General features: G+C 38.9%; 1 protein-coding gene across 1 annotated transcript; it reads left to right on the plus strand.

Annotated features, from left to right (window-relative positions):
* Positions 1-476: 476 nt before the first annotated feature.
* Positions 477-8,009, plus strand: LOC122335232 (5-hydroxytryptamine receptor 3A-like). Its single transcript, XM_043233049.1, has 8 exons — positions 477-2,654; positions 2,736-2,780; positions 3,422-3,528; positions 4,495-4,667; positions 4,753-4,913; positions 5,824-6,034; positions 7,429-7,557; positions 7,637-8,009. The coding sequence occupies exons 1-8, from the start codon at positions 2,481-2,483 to the stop codon at positions 7,807-7,809; spliced, it is 1,173 nt and encodes a 390-aa protein (XP_043088984.1). The 5' UTR covers positions 477-2,480; the 3' UTR covers positions 7,810-8,009.
* Positions 8,010-22,081: the final 14,072 nt, after the last annotated feature.

A 22,081-nucleotide genomic window follows, 5' to 3' on the forward strand; every position in this document is an offset into this window, starting at 1 on the left:
TAAGAGTTTAATTGGTGTTTAATTAGTGCTAATGGTAAAAATAACTATATGGAAAAAATAAAGTTTGTTTTTAGCAATGGCATGCAGTTATTTCTGCAGGAACGCAATGATAAAATGTGTTCTCATAATAAACTAGACGTTATTTATTTTTTCACGTTATACTTTTTATTGATAAGGTTTGTTCAAGGCTTTCTATAAAATGTTTTCATTTAATAATAAACGAGATTATAAACGTTTTATTATATATTTTTACCGTAACCTGCGTTATACTGTTGCTTTTAAATTCAATGGGAATTAGGTTTGTTCTTGGTGTGACTTTGATTTGAATCTGAAGTTCAAATTCTTCAAATTATCTATTCAAAAAAACCCTGCCTGAAATTTGGCTTATTAGGAAAATGAGAAACCTCAGAACTGGATTCGAGAAGAGGACTAGACTATAACAGAGAATTCAAAAGAGAAAGTAAACATTACACAGAATTCAGGGGCAGTAAACATTACACAGGTAGAGAGGATGATGATGATGATGCACAGGACAACTACTTAAGCAATTTAGCCAGGCAACTTTTTTGACCAACAATTTCTGTATGGACATTTTAGATCAGTCGTGGGCGTCTCAACTGGTTAGCCGTTATTGATGGTGACATGGCCCAAAGTTGCTCAAAAGGTTGCCTTGTGTATCTTGAGATATTTTGTGTTGGTCCACTTTTGAACACAAGAGGTAGTGCTTTTCAAAACCAGCTGTTCTCTGTATTGTTTTTAGTTGTCTCCTTTAGGTTCATATGTACCCCATGTCGACCAAAATGCATCTTAATACCAGCCTTAGATCCGCCATTGTTCAGCGGCAAACATTGCCGTGAACAATGGCGCAAATTTTGCTCCGTTTGCCACTGAGGTGAGCCTTCGATATACCCAATAGTAGTCAAAAGTGAAGTCCAGAGGGGATAAAACAAACTTTACACTAGGAGGACAGCTAGGGCCAATCTATTCCTTGAGAGTACTCCAGAGCCAGTGCTCCAGGAGGATCGGCCATTGTTATAGTGACAGGTGGCAGGGGATTCAGACCATTACGGGCTACAAGGCCCCTCCACAGACCTACGACAGCACCATCTCACTGCTAAATGAGTCGAAGAACGAACGCCTTTGCTGGTTTTGAGGTCCACTGCACAGAAGACTCCACCTCCCCCAGGAGACCAGGCGATGATGTGAGGAGATCCCTCAGCAGGAGCAGTGCACGCAAAGTGTGACAATATTTTTATATATTGATTATTTAATCAATCTCGTAGGATGAATAAATGAAAAATGCGTGTAGGTGGATATCGCCTCTGGACATCGCGCGTTTGGCGTGCATAGTAATAAACACAGCACAATATCAAATTTCACTTTCAACGCAAAATGTCATTGTTCACGGCGACATTTCCCTCAAGCTATTTTAATATTATATTTACACGCAATTTGTTAGTCAATATAATATTTAAGGTATAAATGCTTTTGTGTAATGTATAGTATGTCCCTAGGTGTTATGTGCCATTCTTACCAAAGCAAACTTTGTAAAGCTATAATACCTATATATATAATGGAGGAGGCTGGGGATGTTTCTAACTCTGAGCATAAATATAACCTACAATGGCTTATATTTGTTCAAGTTAGAACTGTCATCCTATAAAAGCATCTCAGACACTGCGAGGATTTTGCACTCTTCACCATGTTCCTTCACTGGCTAGTGGTTCTTGCCTCAGTTGGTAAGTTTGTCTTTTAAATATTGTTAAATCAGAACACTGTACAACTCAGTTATTTAAATTAGTTCATTACAAACTAACATGAACAACACTTGAAGTGTTAAAAATGCATCGGTATTGTAACTTGGAAACTGCAGGAACTTCTACGAATTACGTTTTTCTGCTCTTTTTTTGACGAATGGATAAACACCTTGAGTTTTGTCATTTCGAATTTCCTCATTTAGTATCGGATCCATTGATTTCATATGCAAGCAAGAGCATTCCTCGAGGTGACAGCTTGTTCGCGTTTAAGCCAACTACGTTACAGCATTATGTTCCACACTTGCATCCTGTATGTTAACGTTCTTGAGCCGATTACTTCTTGTTAAGAGTTCTGATTCAATATATGCTGCTGTTTTAGTTAGAAGGCAGACAAATGTAATATTTATCTGCTTTGGAAACATTTTAGGAAACAAGTGGATTTCGAAGGCAGCTTTCAAAAGACAAAAATAGCCGATTAATATTGTCTATATAGAAATATATGTCATTGCTAAAATGCTGGTATTTTCCTCACTCACTCGTTGACCGAGTGTCTTTTTCTGGGGATTTTCATTCATTTCATAGAGTAAACACCAGTGATTTTATTGGGAGTTTTTGAGAGTATCAGTACATGCAAGAGACGGTTCAGCAAAATTCCCTACAGTAAAAGTTGCTCACTGGAATAGATTCAGGTATGTAATAGAAGGTTTTATCTTCACAGGGTGGATGTCTGATGCTGAAAACTGCAGTTATGAAGATTATTCTTCAGCTTACAAGACAATTTTTGAACATCTTGGCTTCAACAAGACTGATGTTCTGACGACAGACATCCGGCCTGTGTCCTGGAGCGTTATTACCAATGTTTTTGTGGGCCTGTATGTGACCTCCATCATAGATGTGGTATGAGTCCTGCATGATTCATCTCCTCGTACAGATTGTAACGTCAAACATTTGCAGTAGCACCGTTACATTTTTTTACAGAATGAAAAAGCCCAGAGTCTCACAACACAGGTCAAAATGATAACTGTAAGTACATTTCTGAACCTATTTTTCACAGTTTCACTTAGTTTATGAGTTTTTATAGAATATTAGACTTCACATTAGCAATTTCACTGTTGTTGATCATCACAAGTACAGAAATAGTTGCAACAATAGATGCAACAAGGGCCAGTTTATGAATGTGAACAATGGTGAAATTCATTCTGCAATGCATGCTGGGAACCACCACATAAGGCTGTGTTTACACTTGGCATTGACGTGTCACCAAGAGTAAATACGCCATGTTTGATGATCCAGTTTTCTTGATTGGATCACAGTGGTCGCATGTTAATGTAAACACATCCTGACTCCTCAATGGTTCCCAGCATCCACTGCATCGTGTATTCTGTATATGGTGCACGCTGCGGTTCAGCTGTATGTTACAAATACTGGCATCCAGCGTGAATGTCTAACAAGCATGAATATACAGAATACAATGTGCATTTCTCAACTGCAGTCCACCGGATCCACCTCAGAGAATGTATTATGTCTTCCTACTGAAGACATGGTATAATATATTCTGACGGGTGCGTCCCCAGGATTGTTAAGTAACTAAAAAATGTAGTTTTTGTTTCAAGGTGAGGTGGATCGATCCTTTTGTAATCACTCTGATATCAATAACCTTGCAGGTTTGGTATAATGACCTGTCATGGTGGTTTGAAGACTATTGTGGAATCAAAACAATCCCAGTAAAAAAAAGTATGCTCTGGACGCCAGACATTCTAATCAAAGAAAGGTATGAAATGATTTTCTCATTTAGAGGGTGAAAAACGATGAGTAAAAGAATAGGACAAAATAATTAATTTGTGTATAAATAGCAGTGTTGTATTTCAGACTGCGCGATTTTCCAAATAGCCGGGTCACAGATGTTTTCTCACTGCATGGCTATCTAGCATTGAGTCGCGTATTTTTTTATACTGCACGGCATGATGGTAGTTTTTATTACGGTGTTACCCAACATGCACTGCAGCATGACGCATTTTGTTGATTGCCACCATTGTTGAGATTCACATGCTTCTTGATGTCTGTGTGTGACAAATATTTGAACAAATATTTAGTACGTAATATTCATGTGCTCCAACTGTTAAACTGCTGGTTTTCATGAGTGTGTGTGTGTGTGTGTACTGCTCTCTCTTTACTTCAAAGCTGCGCTATGCTGCATTGGCACCACACAAATCACGTGAATAAATCACGTTCTACCACACAATGACGATAAACATCGATCTCCAAGATGGTGACATAATTTTAAACCAATAAAACATCACCATGAAACATGCATCTCAAAAATTCTCAATAACAGCAGGTGTTCATCACTAATGCACAATCATTTAAAAGTTACTTAATTATCTCTTAATTATCTAAGTCCTCGACACTAGACTCGGATGCAACAAACACGTGTAAGTCTGTTTTTTTATCTAAATGATGTACAGCAATTTAAATTGAAAGTACTGTGTCTATTTTCCATTATATATTATCATCATATACTCACCCTTGAGTAGTTCCAAAACTTTATGAATTCACAAAGGAAGATATTATGAAAAAAAGGTTTTGGGTCACCACTGTCTTCCATAGTAGGACAAAAATGGTGGTCAATGGTGAAAACGTTCTCTAACCAACCTTTTTCAGTACCCCTGCTGACATTTTTTTCATCCGTGAAGTCGTCGGTTATGCTAATCGGTATTTCACTTTGTTCTTTGATTAGCATCAAGACAGATTTTGGAACAAAAGAGTCTCCGTATGTGCAGATAAACTTTTGGGGACTGTGCATCTCGGTTGACATTTTATCTCTGACCACTGCTTGTAAGATGGACCTCTACCGATTTCCCTTCGACACACAAATCTGCAACATAACACTTCACTCTGCAGTGTATACAAGTACGTCTACCATTCAGGAGAAATATATTAAATATAAATCGATGGCATTTATAAAAAATGAGGATAATTCATTTATATTTTTTAGATGAGGAGCTTAAAATAAATCCAATCTCTGATAATACAAGTCTTCTCCAGGACTCAAAGGACTTGTTTCAGGCCCAGGGCGAGTGGGAACTCGTCAGTATAAATGTGTATGAATACACGTCCGGTCTTCTGTGGAGTTCACAGGAGCTGCTGGCACATCAGGTACAGAGCACAGGGCATCGTGTGTAAGGTAATACTAAAAGGTATAAAGTAAGGATCATTATGGAGTTAACAATAGATTTGCAATAAAAAAATACTCATTTTACCATATTACCAAAACCAGGCTTCTTCTCATTTTATAATGTATTGATTATTAATAGCTGCTTGGAAAAACAACGAAGAAATGAATCTCTCAAGATCTGATTAAACAACTCCACAAACAAGATTCACTGAATTGAGTTTAATTTGTGTCTACAGAAGCTCTAATTGAGAATTAACAAAGGTTTAGATCAGTGATCCTCAAATCTGGACCTCGAGATCCATTTTTAAGGGGGCAAACTTATAAGAATTTACTTTAAGAATTTACAAATTTTTACACACTTGTGTTTTGACTCAAAAGCTTGTGGTAGCAGATGTGCTTAATGTTTTTTTGGTTATAACTCATTTGAAAGAGAATCATGAAGTGGTCTTTTTTTGGTTCATTGACTGCCTTTCAGCTGAAAAAGTACTGCAAAACTGAAAACATACATATAAACATTGCTTTAGTTTCGAACATAAAAGAGCGCATTTGCTTGGGCCTTTAGACATGAATGCAAATCAAAAGATCCTCAACGGTGGTGACGATAATTATTCACGCTGCAGTGAAGAACTTTCTTGATTGCCACCATTGTTGAGATTCATGTGCTGCTTCTTGAAGTCTGTGTATTTACGTGATACTGAGGGACATATTTATGCATAATGTGGACCTTGACTCGCTCACAAAAGCTGCTAGAGTTAAGCTTTGTTATTTTGTTATGGTTGCATCATCGCAGTAGCTTTCATTAAATGGTTCACGTAAAGCATTGATGTTTCTCTTTTGCATCAGCCCATGCACTGCCGTGTTGTTTAGATGTTTTTGTTTTATATATGGCAGATCACCATCAAGAGAAGACCTCTGCTGTATGTCATGAACATTATCCTACCAGTATTCGTCTTCCTCGTGCTGGATGTGATGTCCTTCTTCATAGACGCAAGTGGAGCAGACAAGCTGAGCTTTAAAGTGACTTTACTGCTGTCTGTTTCTGTTCTGCTGCTGATTCTTAATGACACCCTGCCCTCTACGGCAGATAAAATCCCTCTGATTGGTAAGTTTACCATGGTTCATAAGTTTAGATGGTTAAAATAGGGCTCTTCAGCTTCAAAACATGGTTGATCATTGACCACTTGTGAAAATCAAGATCAACAAGCTCTCAAGTTTTGCTACCGATTTACCTTCCACGGCATCCTTTAGAGCAGTGGTTCTCAACTCCAGTCGTCAAGGTCCACCGCTCTGCATATTTTGTGTGTCTCTCTTTTTTTACACACTCAGTTCAGTTCATGGATCTCTCTCCTAACGGGCTGATTATCTGAATCAGGCGTGTTAAATAAGAGAGATATACAAAATGCGCAGAGCTGTGGGCCTCGAGGACTGGAGTTGAAAGCCACTGCTTTAGAGGTCACCTATAACAGCTTATGACATCCTTACCTGGCACGACCACGGTATGAAAGTGTAACGGGGTGCCAGAGAAGTTCGAATCATTTTACCGACTCGGATCTTTAAGTCTCGTTCACCCAAGTGAACAATTTGTTCATTTTAGCAAAACATAATTAGAATGTTATGTGTCTATTGCTCGTGCAAACGTTGATCACGCTACAAACAATACGAATCTATAATGATATGAGAAACAGGAAAAATGTATTCATTGTTTACCTGGGTTATTGATTAGCTCATCTCACCTCTTATACGACAAACCTCATAATCTTTAACCAATGCAGTACGAGCCGGATAGTGAATAAATTAGTTAATCTCTTGAGTCTTTAGGTTTGAGTCTTATGGGATAGCCCCATAAGCTTTAACCAATAAGAGCCGGAAAGAGACTTAATAGTAATAACATAATAAAAGTAACTACCTAACTCTTTATTACCATTGTTACCACGCTTAGATGCTGATTCCAGAAATATTTTCTTGTATTGGAATAAACTACACTATGTACTGGAACACATCCTGATATTGCCAAGTTTGACATATTTTGTTGACCCTGGAACATCATTTTAATCCAAAAATGTAATTTTGACCATATCTCTACATCTAAACCTAACCTTACCCGTGTGTAAAATGGAGGAAATGACAGATGAATGACACTGATGTACAAGCACCAAACACTGATTGCAAGCCTAAACTTCACAAAACCTATGAAAGAAATGGTTCTTCAAATCTGATTGGTTAATAAGACGTTGATCCAGGAACAGTCACGCTCAGCAAAATTGCAAGTACTGGAAGAAGTGCTTCGTACTTTCAATACTTAACTACATTTAAGACTTAAAAAATACTTTTCATGCCTTAAGACTTTTACTTAAACATCTACCAAAGTCGTTATTTGTTAAGATATCTGTGCTTATTTGATTATGGCTTTCAGGTACTTTATACACCACTTTGTACAGCAGGACTCTGTGCCAAGACTCTATATTATCTGAGAGTCATAGTTCACTGTTTTCACAGGCATTTACTGCAGTGCGATTTTCAGTATCATTGGCATCAGCATTCTGGAGACCATCCTGGTGAATCTTCTAAAGGCTAAAGGTGGAGAAAAAAGAGCAGTGGAAACAACAGCTGTTGAGCGAGATACGAGTATGTGTCAAGAACATTTTCACTATTGTATCAAATATTAAATATACAGTTTATCCAGAGCAACTATTTTCTGTCACAGATGTAGGAGACCAGCAGAGCCCTCCAGACTCAGTTGGAGACCAGCATGGGATGCAGAGATCTCTGTGCTGGATCAGAGTGGCAAGAATCATAGATGTGACTTTCCTGGTTCTTTATATAATCACAGTTATTACATTTCTGTCGGTTCTTGCGAGGATTTGGTATCAGTCGTGATGTCTTACACAAGGTGGCACACATAAATACTGTATTTACTATTAGTAAACAATTACTATTCAGACATTATGCTCACTGTAAAAGACAGTAATAGTAGTTTTACCTTTTTTTTTTACATATTTCTGAAAATGTTTTTTTTTTAAAAAGTACAAACGATGATTGTGAATTCAAATGTCTTTACTGAAAGAAATCTGTAGTTATATAGTTTTGTTATTGTTATGAAATATATTATTAAAATCTGAAAATAAAATAAAAAAAAAAAAAAAAAAAAATGGGGAAAAAAGGAGGAACAAAATGACATTCCTTTTAAGATGCAAACTTGCAGTCTTGAGTCAAATCTCAAGTCCACAAAGAGTTAATGAGATAATTAAGTGAATAATTGAAGGAGGATTGTGCGTTAGGGACGAACACCTGCTGTTAACAATCACCACCAGTGTAGAAAAAAGATACACAAGTACAACTGCCAGAAGAAGAAGAAGAAAAAAAAAGTCTGCTGTACTCAGATGCTCAGATGCTGTACTCGGACCCAACATTGGAGTTTAGATTCAATTCTAATTAAACACGCCTGATCCAGGCCTTCAGGCTACATAGTTTGTGTGTTTGAGCAGGCCTGGAATTAAACTCTGCTTGGCTTCGACTCTCTAGAAACTCGCAAATGTAGCTTTTTCCAGCGCTATGTTTCATATTTCCACTCACTGATGGACACCTGACCTTCTAAAGCAGGTCCTCACTGAGTGTCGAGCTTCAAACCAACAAAAACAACGTCATGTGCTGGATCAGAGTGGCTATATACACATATGCTTAACCTCAAATACTGTTTTGATGCATATATGTATGAAAGACATCAGTTTCAGTGTGAATTCTTTATTGTATAGAAGACGAATATCAGACTGCTCTTTCACCTTAATTTTCTACTGCAGTCTTAGCAAACCTCAGTAGTTCTCTGCTCTTGGGAATGACTAGGGCATATGATTCTCACTTTGAATGGTATTTACCCAAGACGTTCTGCTACCTAAATCAAACCAATATTTTGGTGAGATCAAGAACACACCTACTGTAACACTTGTGAACACTCACACTGCTGTCAGGTTTGAATCTCTCACTGTTAGGGTGCTTTCAGACCTGTAGGTCATTTGTTTTTTTTCCCGAAACAGGGACGTAATTTGTTACAATGTTGCGTTTTTTTCATGGTTCGGTTCACTTTCACAAGGCGACATTGCAAAGCTTACTAAACTCAAATATCAGTCTTCTTAATACCAGGCGTACAGGCTCAAGGATTCCAATATTCATTTATTTTCATAACTGGCCTTGATGTCTGTGTGCATTATTGACAATTCAAAAAATAAAAATAAGTGCATTTGTCTCATAATTCTTTAAATTGTCTAGTTGTTTTAATTGCATCACAGCAGCCAAACACTTCATAAAGTTATAAAGTAAAGAGCCCAACTAAAGTAAACACTGACCACTGTAATGGAGATTTTCTTCTTTGGTGATTTTGCTTGTTGACATCAAGTTGTCTTCAATAATGGACAATCATCAATCTCTTAATTGCCTCATTAACTATAGTGTAACTTTTAACACTTTGCTGGGTGTCTATATATGTCTCTACATTACAGTGTTAATTTAACACCAAGGATTTCAACTGTAAACAAGTCAAGCCATAATGAGCATGTCAGGTTTAGACTCACCAATCAATGGGATTTTATCCACTGTAGAGAGTGGTGTAGATAGATAGATGACTGACTGACACTATAACCTGCTGTTATTGAGCATTATAGAGGATCAAATGGTGATGTCTATTGGTTATTGCCACCATCATGGAGATTAGTGTTTGGTTTAGTTGGGCACTTGATGCCTTTGTTATTTTTTCATCTGTAATGATATTTGTGCTGTTGAAAAGCAGATGTGAAACAAACTACTTTTGTGTGATAAGATCATCATCCTGAGTTGGCTAGATTTTAGTCAAACTGCATTTTTCTCTTGAGCAGATATTGATATCCGATATCATATGTTTATTATATATTTACATTAGAGAGTTTATGCACATGACAAAAGAAACCTGGAAACACACACAACAAGGGATTATAAAGCCTTTAATATTATAATGGCTTACAAATTTTGTGTAAATATACAATTCAAATGCAAAACATAACCCTTAACAGCTAGAGGGAAATATTGTAAAATGGATAATAAAACTGTGCAATTGGTAAGGAAGTGGCTGCACCTCAATACGCACTCTACAAGGTGCTTTATCTTCCAGAAGAGACAGGATGGAGGGCTCGGTGCATGGTGTGACAGCTGGCCTCCACGGAGTCACATCTTACTAACATGCTGCATCAAGTTGATGATAAAACGTGAGATGTAATGAACAATGGCACATATTTTGCTCTATTTATCACTTTGGTGAGCCTTCAATATACACAATAGTGGTCAAAAGTGACGTCCTCAGGGGACATTTGCACAACATTTGCTTTTTAATTGCCATACAAGATCAATGAAACCACCAAATATAAGTAGGATTACTGCCATACTTATGAGAAACCAGACTCAGTTGGGGTCAGTTCTCCTCTGACCGGACGCCCAGCACTTAACTTCCAGTTCAATTTAATGGCGCATGAGGTAGTGTAAATGACTTAGTGTGTGTGTGTGTGTGTGTGTGTGTGTGTGTGTGTGTGTAATTCATCAGATCTGGTGATCTGTCCACGGGCGCATCTAGGTTTTCTGGTCTCTGATGAACATAAGCACTTAACTGCTCCACCATCTAGTCTGGATACAAGGCTGTGAAAACAGATTGAGAAAGAGAACAGACTAATATTAGCGTAGATGCCATTCTTTTAGATGTCACAAGTACATCGTATTTTAGGAAAAATCAGCAAATCTTAATGCAGCCTAAAAATCCTTTAACGGATTTGAATAATAAAAAAAGTGTGTTATCTGTAGGCTAAGTTAAAAGATGTGTCTTTAATCTAGATTTAAACTGGCAGAGTGTGTCTGCTTCCCGAACAGAGTTAGGGAGATTGTTCATAGTGATCTGAACTTCCCAGCCTGTTCTATTGTTCCAGAGTTTAGGTGCTAGATTGGAAAAGGATCTGCCGAACAGAGTTAGGAGATTGTTCCAGAGTTTAGGTGCTAGCAGTTGATTTTGATATTCTAGGTATTATCAAATGGCCAGAGTTTTGAGAGCATGCAGCGGGCGAGCAGGACTATAATGTGATAAGAGCTCGCTCAAGTATTGAGGAGCTAAACCATTCAGGGCTTTATAGGTAATTAATAAGATTTTAAAATCTATTCGATGTTTGATAGGAGCCAGTGCAGTGTTGACAGAACCGAGCTAATATGATCATACTTCCTAGTTCTAGTTAAGGACTCTGGCTGCTGTGTTTTGGACTAGCTGAAGTTTGTTTATTAAGCGTGCAGAACAACCACCCAATAAAGCATTACAATAATCTAACCTCGAGGTCATAAACGCATGAATTAATATTTCTGCATTAGAGGTTGAAAGCATAGGTGGTAATTTAGATATATTTTTAAGATGGAAAAACGCAGTTTTACAGATGCTAGAAACATGATTTTCGAAGGAAAGATTGCTGTCAAACAGCACACCTAGGTTCCTAACTGATGATGAAGAATTAACAGAGCAGCCATCAAGTGATAGGCTGTGTTCTAGATTATTATATGTGGGGTTTTTAGGTCCAATTATTAGCACCTCTGTTTTTTTTCAGAATTTAGCATTAAGAAGTTACTCATCATCCAGTTTTTTATATCGACTATGCATTCTGTTAGATTCTCAATTTGGTGTGTATCACCAGGCTGCGCTGAAATATAGAGCTGAGTATCATCAGCATAGCAGTGAAAGCTAACACCATGACTCCTGATAATATCTCCCAGAGGTAACATGTACAGGTTGAAAAGTAACGGTCCTAGCACTGAGCCTTGAGGAACTCCATATTTCACTTGTGATTGATATGATACCTCCTCATTTAATGCCACAATATATGCCACTGATAGCGGTCAGATAGATATGATTTAAACCATGCTAAGGCGCTTCCTCTAATGCCAACATAGTTTTCTAGTCTATCCAAGAGAATGTTGTGATCGATAGTATCGAATGCTGCGCTAAGATCTAATAGCACTAATAACGAGATAAAACCACGATCAGATGATAGAAGCAGGTCATTAGTAACTCTAATGAGAGCAGTCTCAGTACTATGGTACAGTCTAAAACCTGATTGGAAATCCTCCAACAGACACCATTGTTTTCTAAAAAGGAATACAGTTGTGAGGATACTACCTTTTCTAGTATCTTTGACAGAAAAGGGAGATTAGAGATTGGTCTGTAATTTACTAAGTCTTTGGGATCAAGATGTGGTTTCTTAATGAGAGGTTTAACTACAGCCAGTTTGAAGGATTTGGGAACATATCCTAATGACAATGATGAATTAATAATGTTTAAAATAGGATATATGACTTCTGGAAGCAAATCTTTTAATAGTTTAGATGGAATAGGGTCTAACATACTTGTTGCTGGTTTAGTTGATTTAACAAGTTTGTACAAGTCTTCTTCTCCTATAATAGAGAAAGAGTGTAATTTTTCCTCATCGGATCTAAAGCTCACTATCTGATGTGAAACTGTAGTTGACGGCTGCATAGTTAAAATTTTATCTCTGATGGTATCAATCTTAGAAGTAAAGAAATTCATTAACTCATTGCAGCTATACTCTTGGGGAATATTAGCACCTGTTGACGTTTTTTTTTTTGTTAATTTAGTCACTGTACTGAATAAATACCGGGGGTTGTGTTTGTTTTCTTCTAAAAGGGATGAAAAATAATCAGATCTTGCAATTTTTAATGCTTTTCTGTATGACAGGATACTCTCCCGCCAGGCAATACGGAATACTTCTAATTTAGTTTTTCTCCACCTGCGCTCCATTTTCCGGGCTGCTCTCTTTAGGGTGCGTGTGTTGTCATTATACCATGGAGTCAGATTTTCTTTTATCTTTTTTAAGTGCAAAGGAGCAACTGTATCTAAAGTGCTAGAAAAAAGAGAGTGCATAGTTTCTGTTATATCATCAAGTTTTTGCGTCGTATTGGATGTGCTAAGGAATTGAGATAAGTCAGGAAGATTACTTAGAAAGCTTTCTTTTGTGGTGGAAGTGATGGTTCTACCATACTTGTAATAAGGTGCACAGTTTACAGGTTTAATTATACAGAGTTCACACAAGACTAGATAGTGATCTGAAATGTCATCACTTTGCTGCAGTACTTCAACCATTTTAACATCCATTCCATGTGACAGTATTAGATCTAGAGTATGATTTCTACAATGAGTAGGTCTAGAGACATGTTGTCTAACCCCAACGGAGTTCAGAATGTCTAAGAAAGCTGATCCTAATGAGTCTTTTTCATTATCAACATGGACATTAAAATCACCAACAATTAAGACTTTATCTGAGGCCAGTACTAACTCAGTTAGAAAATCAGCAAATTCTTTAATGAAATCTGTGCTGTGCCCTGGTGGCCTGTATACAGTAGCCAGTACAAACATGACAGAAGATTTAACACTAGCACATGATTCTGTAGATAATGTTATATGCAGCACCAAAACTTCAAATGAGTTATACTTAAAGCCTGCCCTCTGAGAAGTACTAAGAATATTGTTATAAATTGTAGAACACCTCCCCCTTTACCTTTTAAACGTGGCTCATTTTTATAGAAATAATTTTGGGGGGTAGATTCATTTAGAGTAATATATTCATCTGGTTTTAGCCAGGTTTCTGTCAAACAAAGCAAATCTAGCTTCTGATCTTTGATCAAATCATATATATAAAGTGCTTTTGTGGAAAGTGATCTAATATTTAGCGAGCCAAGTTTTATCATTTGCATATTTGAATTATAGGTAGTTTTAATTTGTTGGACATTAATTAAATTATTGCTTTTGATTTGGTTTGGACGTTCTCTGCATATTCTAATTCGGGGAACAGACACAGTAGCACAAAGTGACTGAGTAGCGCCTTCCTCATTGACAAAAAAAACCCAACTCCCCCCAAACAGAAAAGCCATGAGACCTATGTTTCTGTGTTACACAACTGGGATCGAGACAGATTTGTCCTGAGTTTTTATGAAGGCCGAGATGGGATGAAAAAAAAATGGTTATTTATATAAACCACAGTACAATTTTTTATAAGTAACGTTGAAGCAGGTTTCATGTAATGCCAAGCACGCACTGAACAGTTGTTGCTGTTCTACACAAGAGATTGGGAAAAGGAGGTCACACATTACCCATAACTACACAACTTTGTCTGGTCTACAAACTACATTCACAACCAGACACCTGTGAAAAGTGGTGGAGGAAATAAAGGATCACATACAGGTTTTTCACATGAGACTGGATTTCTTATGTTTAGAAATAGAAGCCTGCAAGACTAGTTGTCCATATGCTTAATTTGAAAACTTATATCTTAACCACTTAATTTTAACAGCTCCTTTAGATTTTTTTTATTAAATATTTTATTCTAATTTTCACAGACATCAAGAATCAGCATGAGATGTTAACAATGGTGATATTTACAATGATGCACTTCAAGTTAACAATGGTGACCCTGACACGTTGAGACGTGAATAAATTAGATGATCTGTTTATCTGAATATGCCGTTTGTCACCGTAGTGAACGCATTTGTCACCATTCCTTTACTTAGGGAACGCATAAAAAATTACTCTTTTTGAGTCTATCGAGGAGATGGCTGCATTAAGGTAAGCGATCTACGGGGTAGCCTCTGACTAAGACCTGGACTAGCCCAGATGTGTCGTGAGTCTGTTCTAATCACAACTAGAGGGATCAGCAGTTACATTTTAATAAATTTAACTAAAATCACGAAAGATTGGAGTCAGATAAAATTATGTATAAGGTCAGTACTATAATTGGAAACACAAAAGATTAATAAATATTAGTGATTTTTAACGAGACGCAAAGAAAAGACCGAACACGCATTGACCTTCGACCAGGGCCTCTGGATTCCGTTCTGCAGGAAAAGGGGGACCCTTACACTCACAAAAGTTGTCTTTTATCCTACTCATTAGCTACCTGGCTCTACTTACTTCTATAGTGAAGTCAGTACACTATGATGTCCATAATCAGACAATGATTTATCATAAATTTTTTACTGGACCACAGTGGTACTTCACTGGGGTTTGGCAGCACATCAAGGCACCACTCCCTTGATCTGCACGTTAAGAGACATTCAGAAGAAAAGTGCTCTACACCGTGAATGAAGAGATTCTGACGTTTCGAAAAGGTTCAGTAACACTTTCTATAAAGCCTGTATTTATAATACATTTTAAGGGTATTCTTATGGACATTATAAAGAACGCATAATGCATTATAAAAAAAACATATTGTGTTATAACAAGTTTTTAAAACTAATTAAAAAAACTATTACTATACATTATAATATTTATGTATATGTGATTATAACTTTACACCATATTAAATCTACTTCATTTACAATGAACTATATCATATCTGCACAGTTCCTTTCAACATCTTGTGAGGGGTTAGTGCTAAGTGTTATTTGAGTGTTTCCTGTGAGGCTGATACCGAAGCTAATCTGAGCCAGCTAATACTTTCAACTAAAACAAATACAATCTTTATTATATAAACCTAATTTAGAGTATTAGACTTAGAACAAGGCTGATAATATTAAGACTAAGTATGTAAGCCAGAAAACCAAAAACATGTATTTTAAAGGATAATATCTGTTGTGGATAACAAAGCAAGCTCTTGATGCTTTGATTACTTTGTAACGCCTGACCAGCAGAGGGAGCCCTCACCCGAGTACTAGCAATGCTCAGCCTCCTCTGCTTCTTCTCTGCCTACTTCCTGTCTAGGGCTTTATAACCAGAAGCCCTCCACGCATTCAGATGTGAAGTATTGCCAGTCTGACTGCTTTACTGAGAGTTTCTACTACTCTGTTCTGATATCCATATGTATGACCATTGCCTGTTTACCTGACTCATGTTCCATTGATTCCATTTGTCTGCTTTGTTTGCCTGATTAACTGTTGACCTGTTAACGACTCACTGCCTGCCCATTGACTCTGAGAACCGGATCACCCTCTAACCTGTTTGCTGTTTGGACTATCTACCTGGTATTGACCCTGGCTTTGTTTCAACATTGATGTCCATTGTCTTAATCTATAATAAACTTCCGCGAATGGATTCTACTTTGGCTTCCACCTCCTCATTACATACTTTAACACGCGCTAGTCACAAAACACTCATATGCGAATTGATTATCATGCCAAAGAATAAATATGGCATACAAAGCTCTGTTTATGATAAAAAAGTAAGTAACCCCTGTATCCTGTAAGAGTCACATCTCGTGGTTTCCTCTGGTGCTTTGCCAGAAAGGAAGTGTCGCAAATAAGAGGGAAAAAAGGCAGAATTCTGACTTTCAATATAATACACAGGCCCTGTCCACACTAGCATGGTTACCAAAACCAGAGCTATTTATCAGCTCACTAAAACTGAACATTTTTAAAAACTCTGGTTGCAGTGTTATCGTGAAGACACAAGTTTTTGTCTTGTGATGTCTGAGCACGTTTTGTTACCTCTGCCTAATGGAAACTTTTTCAGACTTCTGATTGGCCAGCATGGCTTTACAGTTAAGATTATATTGCTTTGGCATTCCCTTGACAGTACTTAAAAGTATGCGTTTGCTTTGTGGACTGAGATTTAGGAAAAACTCAAGTGGTTCTCAATTCTAATGAGCTGATGATGTGGTAAATAAGGAGCATTCAAAATGTGAGGAGCAGTGGTACCTTTGGTCTGTAATTGAGAACCACTGATATAATCCATTACATATTTTGTTTTATCTTTGCAGTGTGCACTGTGTGTAGTAAAATGTGTAATTTTAACAGTAAAATTGCAGCAGTTGATGACAGACTTTTTTATCTGCTGCAGAGGGCAGGGTGTCATTAAGAATCAAGAACAACACAGAAATAGACAGCAATAAAGTCACTTTAAAGCTCAGCTTGTCTGCTCCACTTGCTTAAATGAAGAAGGACATCAGATCCAACAGAAGGAAAAAAAAATACTGGAAGTATAATGTCGATGACATACAGCAGAGGTCTCCTCTTTATAGTGATCTGCCATATAGAAAGAGAAAACATCTAAATCAGCGTTTCACAGCCATGCTACTGGAGGGGCATATTTATACATTTCTGTCTAAACAGAGACTGCACCCAACATATTTTCTGACTGACACACTCCCAACTTGAATACTTAGGGATTAAAAGGGAAAAACAATACATTCTGATTTGCATAATTGTTGACTATTCTGTATCATTTTGTAGCACAAAGTGTCTGAGTAGCGCCTTCCTCATTGATGAAAACAACAGAAACAGAAAAGCCATGAGACCTATGTCTCTGTGTTACACAACTGGGATCGAGACATATTTGTCCTCAGTTTTTATGAAGGCCGAGATGGGATGAAAAAATAAACTGGTTGTTTATATAAACCACAGTAAAAATTTTTATAAGTAACGTTGAAGCAGGTTTCATGTAATGCCAAGCACGCACTGAACAGTTGTTGCTGTTCTACACAAGAGATTGGGAAAAGGAGGTCACACATTACCCATAACTACACAACTTTGTCTGGTCTACAAACTACATTCACAACCAGACACCTGTGAAAAGTGGTGGAGGAAATAAAGGATCACGTACAGGTTTTTTCACAGGAGACTGGATTTCTTATTTTTAGAAATAGAAGCCTGCAAGACTAGTTGTCCATATCAAATTCAAAATTCAAATTCAAATTCAAATTCAAATTTTATTTGTCACATACACATACATACATGGTACGACATGCAGTGAAATGTTCTTTTGACCGTCCAGCATCAAAATAGAAAACAAAATTTGAATGTATATATAAATATAAAATATAAAAAATATGTATAAAAAGAACTGTGCAAAGTAGAATATAAAAAAATAAAATAAAAAAGTATAGAATATAAATATAAATATAAGATATAAAGTGTAAAGTGGCTGTGCAAATGTCCAGTGCAAAGTGACTAGTGCAATTGTCCAAATGTAAGTGGCGAGTATCTGGGGAAGAGGGGTAAACATGGGAATCCCCGGTGATTAGGTACTGGGTGTTCTCTGGTTCAGACTCCGAATGGCCAGCGGGAAGAAGCTCCTCCTCATTCTCTCTGTGTTTGCCTTCAGGGAACGAAAGCGCTTTCCTGAACGCAGCAGAGAAAAGAGTCCATTGTTGGGATGGCTGAGGTCTTCCACAATCTTCCTGGCCCTGGTACAGCACCGCTTGTTGTAGATGTGCTGCAGCACAGGGAGCTCAGTGCGGATGGTGCGTTCAGCTGACCACACCACCCTCTGAAGGGCTCGCCTGTCCTGCATGGTGCTGTTCCTGAACCAGGAGGTGATGTTTCCCGTCAGGACACTCTCGATGGTGCAGGTGTAAAAGTTCCTGAGAGCCTGAGATGGGAGTCTGAAGTCCCTTAAGCGCCTCAGATGGTATAGATGCTGCCGGGCCTTCTTCACCAGGGTGTTGATGTGACAGGACCAAGACAGGTCCTGCGTGATGTGAACACCCAGGTACCGAAAACTGTCCACTCTCTCCACTGGGGTCCCGTCGATCATGATGGGATGGTAAGAGCGCACCTGCTTCGTGCTGAAGTCCACTATTAACTCCTTTGTTTTGCTGATGTTTTGCTGGTGTTCTCCTAACACCATCTCTCCAGGTTGTTGATCTCCTGAAGGTAGGCCATCTCATCGTTGTTGGAGATCAGGCCCACCACGACAGTGTCGTCAGCAAATTTAACGATGGTGGTGGAGTTTGTAGTGGCCACACAGTCATGTGTGTACAGCGAGTACAGCTGGGGGCTCAGAACACAACCCTGAGGGGCTCCAGTGCTGAGAGTGAGGGAGGATGAGGTGTGTTTTCCCATCCGTACGGCTTGTGGTCTGTCGGTCAGGAAGTTTGTGATCCAGTGACGCAGGGATGGGCTGAGTCCCAGGACCTCCAACTTGGAGGTGAGCGTGGAGGGAACTATGGTGTTGAACGCTGAACTATAGTCCACGAACAGCATTTTCACATAGTTCCCTTTCCTAAAATCCAGCGGCGCTAGCGTGATTAGCTGCAGCCTCGAAACAAGCATAGAAGTTATTTAGCTCGTCTGCCAGAGAAGCATCCGCGCTCTCCACTCTGGAGGTTGGCGTTTTATAGTCTGTGATGTTTCTCAGTCCCTGCCAAAGGCTCCTAGAGTCACTGTGTTGACACTGTGACTCTAGTTTCCTCCCGTAGCACCTCTTTGCCTCCTTTACCGCTCTGTGCACGCTGTACGACGCAGCCTTGTATTCAGACATATCCCCGGTGACTATCCCCGTGTTATAGGCTGCGGAGCGGGATCTCAGAGAGTCGCGGATAGTTTTGTCTACCCACGGCTTCTGGTTGGGAAACGTCCTGATGACGGTTTTCTCTACCGTGTCATCCGCTAGTTTCCCGATGAATCCCACCACCGCTTCCGTGAACACGTTGACGTCCTCGGAGCTACACCTGAACATGGCCCAGTCTGCGTCATCCAAAGCGTCCTGCAAGAGCGGCCACCGAATGGTCAGACCAGCGTGACACCTCCCTCTGTACCGGGGCTTCCTGTTTCAGCCTCTGTTTGTAAACAGGTACGAGGAAAATGGCGGCATGGTCCGATTTACCAAACGGTGGGCATGATTTTGCCTTGTAGCTGTCTCTGAAGGGTGTGTAGCAGTGATCCAGTGTCCTTTCGCCCCTGGTGGGGCAGGTGATGTGCTGGTGAAAGTTCGGCAGTGCGCGCTTGAGGTTTGCACTGTTGCCCCGTGTCTTCCCCGACTCCATTGTTCTGTCCATGCGGTAAACAGAGAAAAACTCGTCCGGTTGTATGGCGTGGTCCGGTACCGCTGGGTTCAGCCATGTCTCGGTGAAGTAGAGGAGGTTGCAGTCCCGAATGTCTCTCTGGAACTTGATCCCTGCCCTGAGGTCATCGAGCTTGTTTTCCAGAGACTGGACGTTGGCTAACAGGACACTAGGTAGGGGAGAGCGGTGTGAGCGTGCCCTCAACCTGTTCCTGACGCCGGCTCGTTTCCCTCGTGGACGCCGGTGCAGGTCGCGTCCTTTTGTCTTCGTCAGGATCTCATGAATCAGCATGAGATGTTAACAATGGTGATATTTACAATGATGCACTTCAAGTTAACAATGGTAACCCTGACACGTTGAGACGTGAATAAATTAGATGATCTGTTTATCTGAATATGCCGTTTGTCACCGTTGTGAACGCATTTGTCACCATTCCTTTACTTAGGGAACGCATAAAAAATTACTCTTTTTGAGTCTATCGAGGAGATGGCTGCATTAAGGTAAGCGATCTACGGGGTAGCCTCTGACTAAGACCTGGACTAGCCCAGATGTGTCGTGAGTCTGTTCTGGCCAAACAAGGTCTCTAAGCGACCCAGACTCCTAACGAACGATAAGTCGAAACTAGGAAATATTATAGTTAATTAATGATCCAAATTTTGATCCATAGTTAAGTGCATTTCTAAATGTTGTATATGTCTTAAGTCTTAGGTCTTCACCAAAAATGCTTTATTGAGGCTATCACTAATGTCAGTTTACACTTGCAAACCTTCATTTTGCTGCTGATTATCTCGTAAAACAGCTAAATGCAATAATGAACTCCGAAATGTAAAAAAAAAATAAAAAATTTAGAGGATTTAAAGGATTTTTTAGAGTGACTTAAAGTCCCCACCATCTATTTGGTGATTAGAATCAGATGCAGGGAGTGAGATCCAAAACAATAATGCAAGTTACGGTTCCACGTATTTGTAGTCAACTGAATTCGGCAGATCTGGACAAGCACTAAGCCTAGTCAGTGGAGATGTTGCATCAGATCAAAACCCAGCTGACCATGCCTCTCGTGGACTTACTGTAAAGGAACTCACAGAATCTAACTTGTTTACTGCTCCAAGTTTCCTCTGGCAAAGATACGAGAGATTGACAAGCGAGACCCAGAACTCAAAAGGGTACAGGTTTGAAAGGTTTTCAGATTGGAAGAGGGCAGTGAAAGCGTAAAAGTGTAGAAAGATCAAAAATGAAGCCACAATACATGAAAAAAGAAAAGATGAGCAAATCATAATTCGTACAGTCCAAAAGGAAGAATTTGGCAATGAAATTAAATCTCCAAATCAAGGGAAGAAATTTCATTCAAAGCTGAACAAGTAAAGTATTGATGATCGTGATATTTTGCGCGTGGAAGGAAGACTGACAGAGGCTGAGTTTCACTCTCATGTCAAACATCTGGCCATTCTTCCTAAAAGTCATCATGTATCTCATCTCCTCATACAATTGTTCCATGAAAAGGTGCAGCATGAAGGTTGAGGCATCACCTTAAATGAAAATCACAAAAGATGGATGATCTGCCACTGGTAAGGAAAGAAACTAAGGGATAGTTTCTTTCCTTGCAGTGGCAGATCATCCATCTTTTGCTCCTTTGCCACATATGGTTGCATGGACTGCTTCAGGCTGTTCTGTGTTAAAGCGGGAAGGAGAGAGCTGAAGAGATATGGACTCTTGTTGACTTGTATGTGTTCACGTGTTGTTCATCTTGAGGTACTCGATGTCAGCGCCGATTGCTTTGCTTAACACACTGCATTGTTTCATTGCGATACTTGGCACCTGCATAGTGATCAAGGTATGGTAACACTTTCCTTAAAGGGGTGTACATAAGACTGACATGACACCTTTATAATCATGACCAGGCATACGTCATGAACATCATCGAGGATGTTTTATGCATGTTTATGACAACTGTCGTTAGGTGTCATTTATTTTTGCAAAGATGACATTGTTTGAGTTGCCTTTTATACATCTAATCTGTCTAATCATATAATCTGTCAGTGTCATTGACCTGACAACTTGACATTACCAAGAAAACAACTTGTTAGTGTATTTGTTACACAAGTATGTCTTGCTGCAGCCCACGAGATCCAGGGGTGTGGTTGATCCACAACCAAAGGGGTGGAGTTGGGTGGATTTATGCAAGGTGTGAGGAGTTGGATCTGGATCGAACCACTTTTATTCAGTGGTACAAATTAAATTTGTTATTATTTTATTACAGAATTTTTTTTTTCAGTTCTTGTTGGCAGTGGCTAATTACACCGTTTATGTGTAAATAAACCGTACTCAATCCCTGCCTCAAGGGTGCCCTCCAGAGACTGTTCCCAAGGGCG

This window comes from Puntigrus tetrazona, chromosome 3 (genome assembly GCF_018831695.1).
Source record: "Puntigrus tetrazona isolate hp1 chromosome 3, ASM1883169v1, whole genome shotgun sequence".
In the NCBI taxonomy this organism is placed as follows: Eukaryota; Metazoa; Chordata; class Actinopteri; order Cypriniformes; family Cyprinidae; genus Puntigrus; species Puntigrus tetrazona.

Bases quoted from the DNA above. Each gene is read 5' to 3' on its own strand.
- LOC122335232 (XM_043233049.1), top strand. From the start codon at position 2,481: ATGTCTGATGCTGAAAACTGCAGTTATGAAGATTATTCTTCAGCTTAC. The intron at 4,668-4,752 runs GTACGTCTACCA...TATATTTTTTAG, and splicing joins TCACTCTGCAGTGTATACAA to ATGAGGAGCTTAAAATAAAT. The intron at 7,558-7,636 runs GTATGTGTCAAG...TTTCTGTCACAG, and splicing joins AGCTGTTGAGCGAGATACGA to ATGTAGGAGACCAGCAGAGC.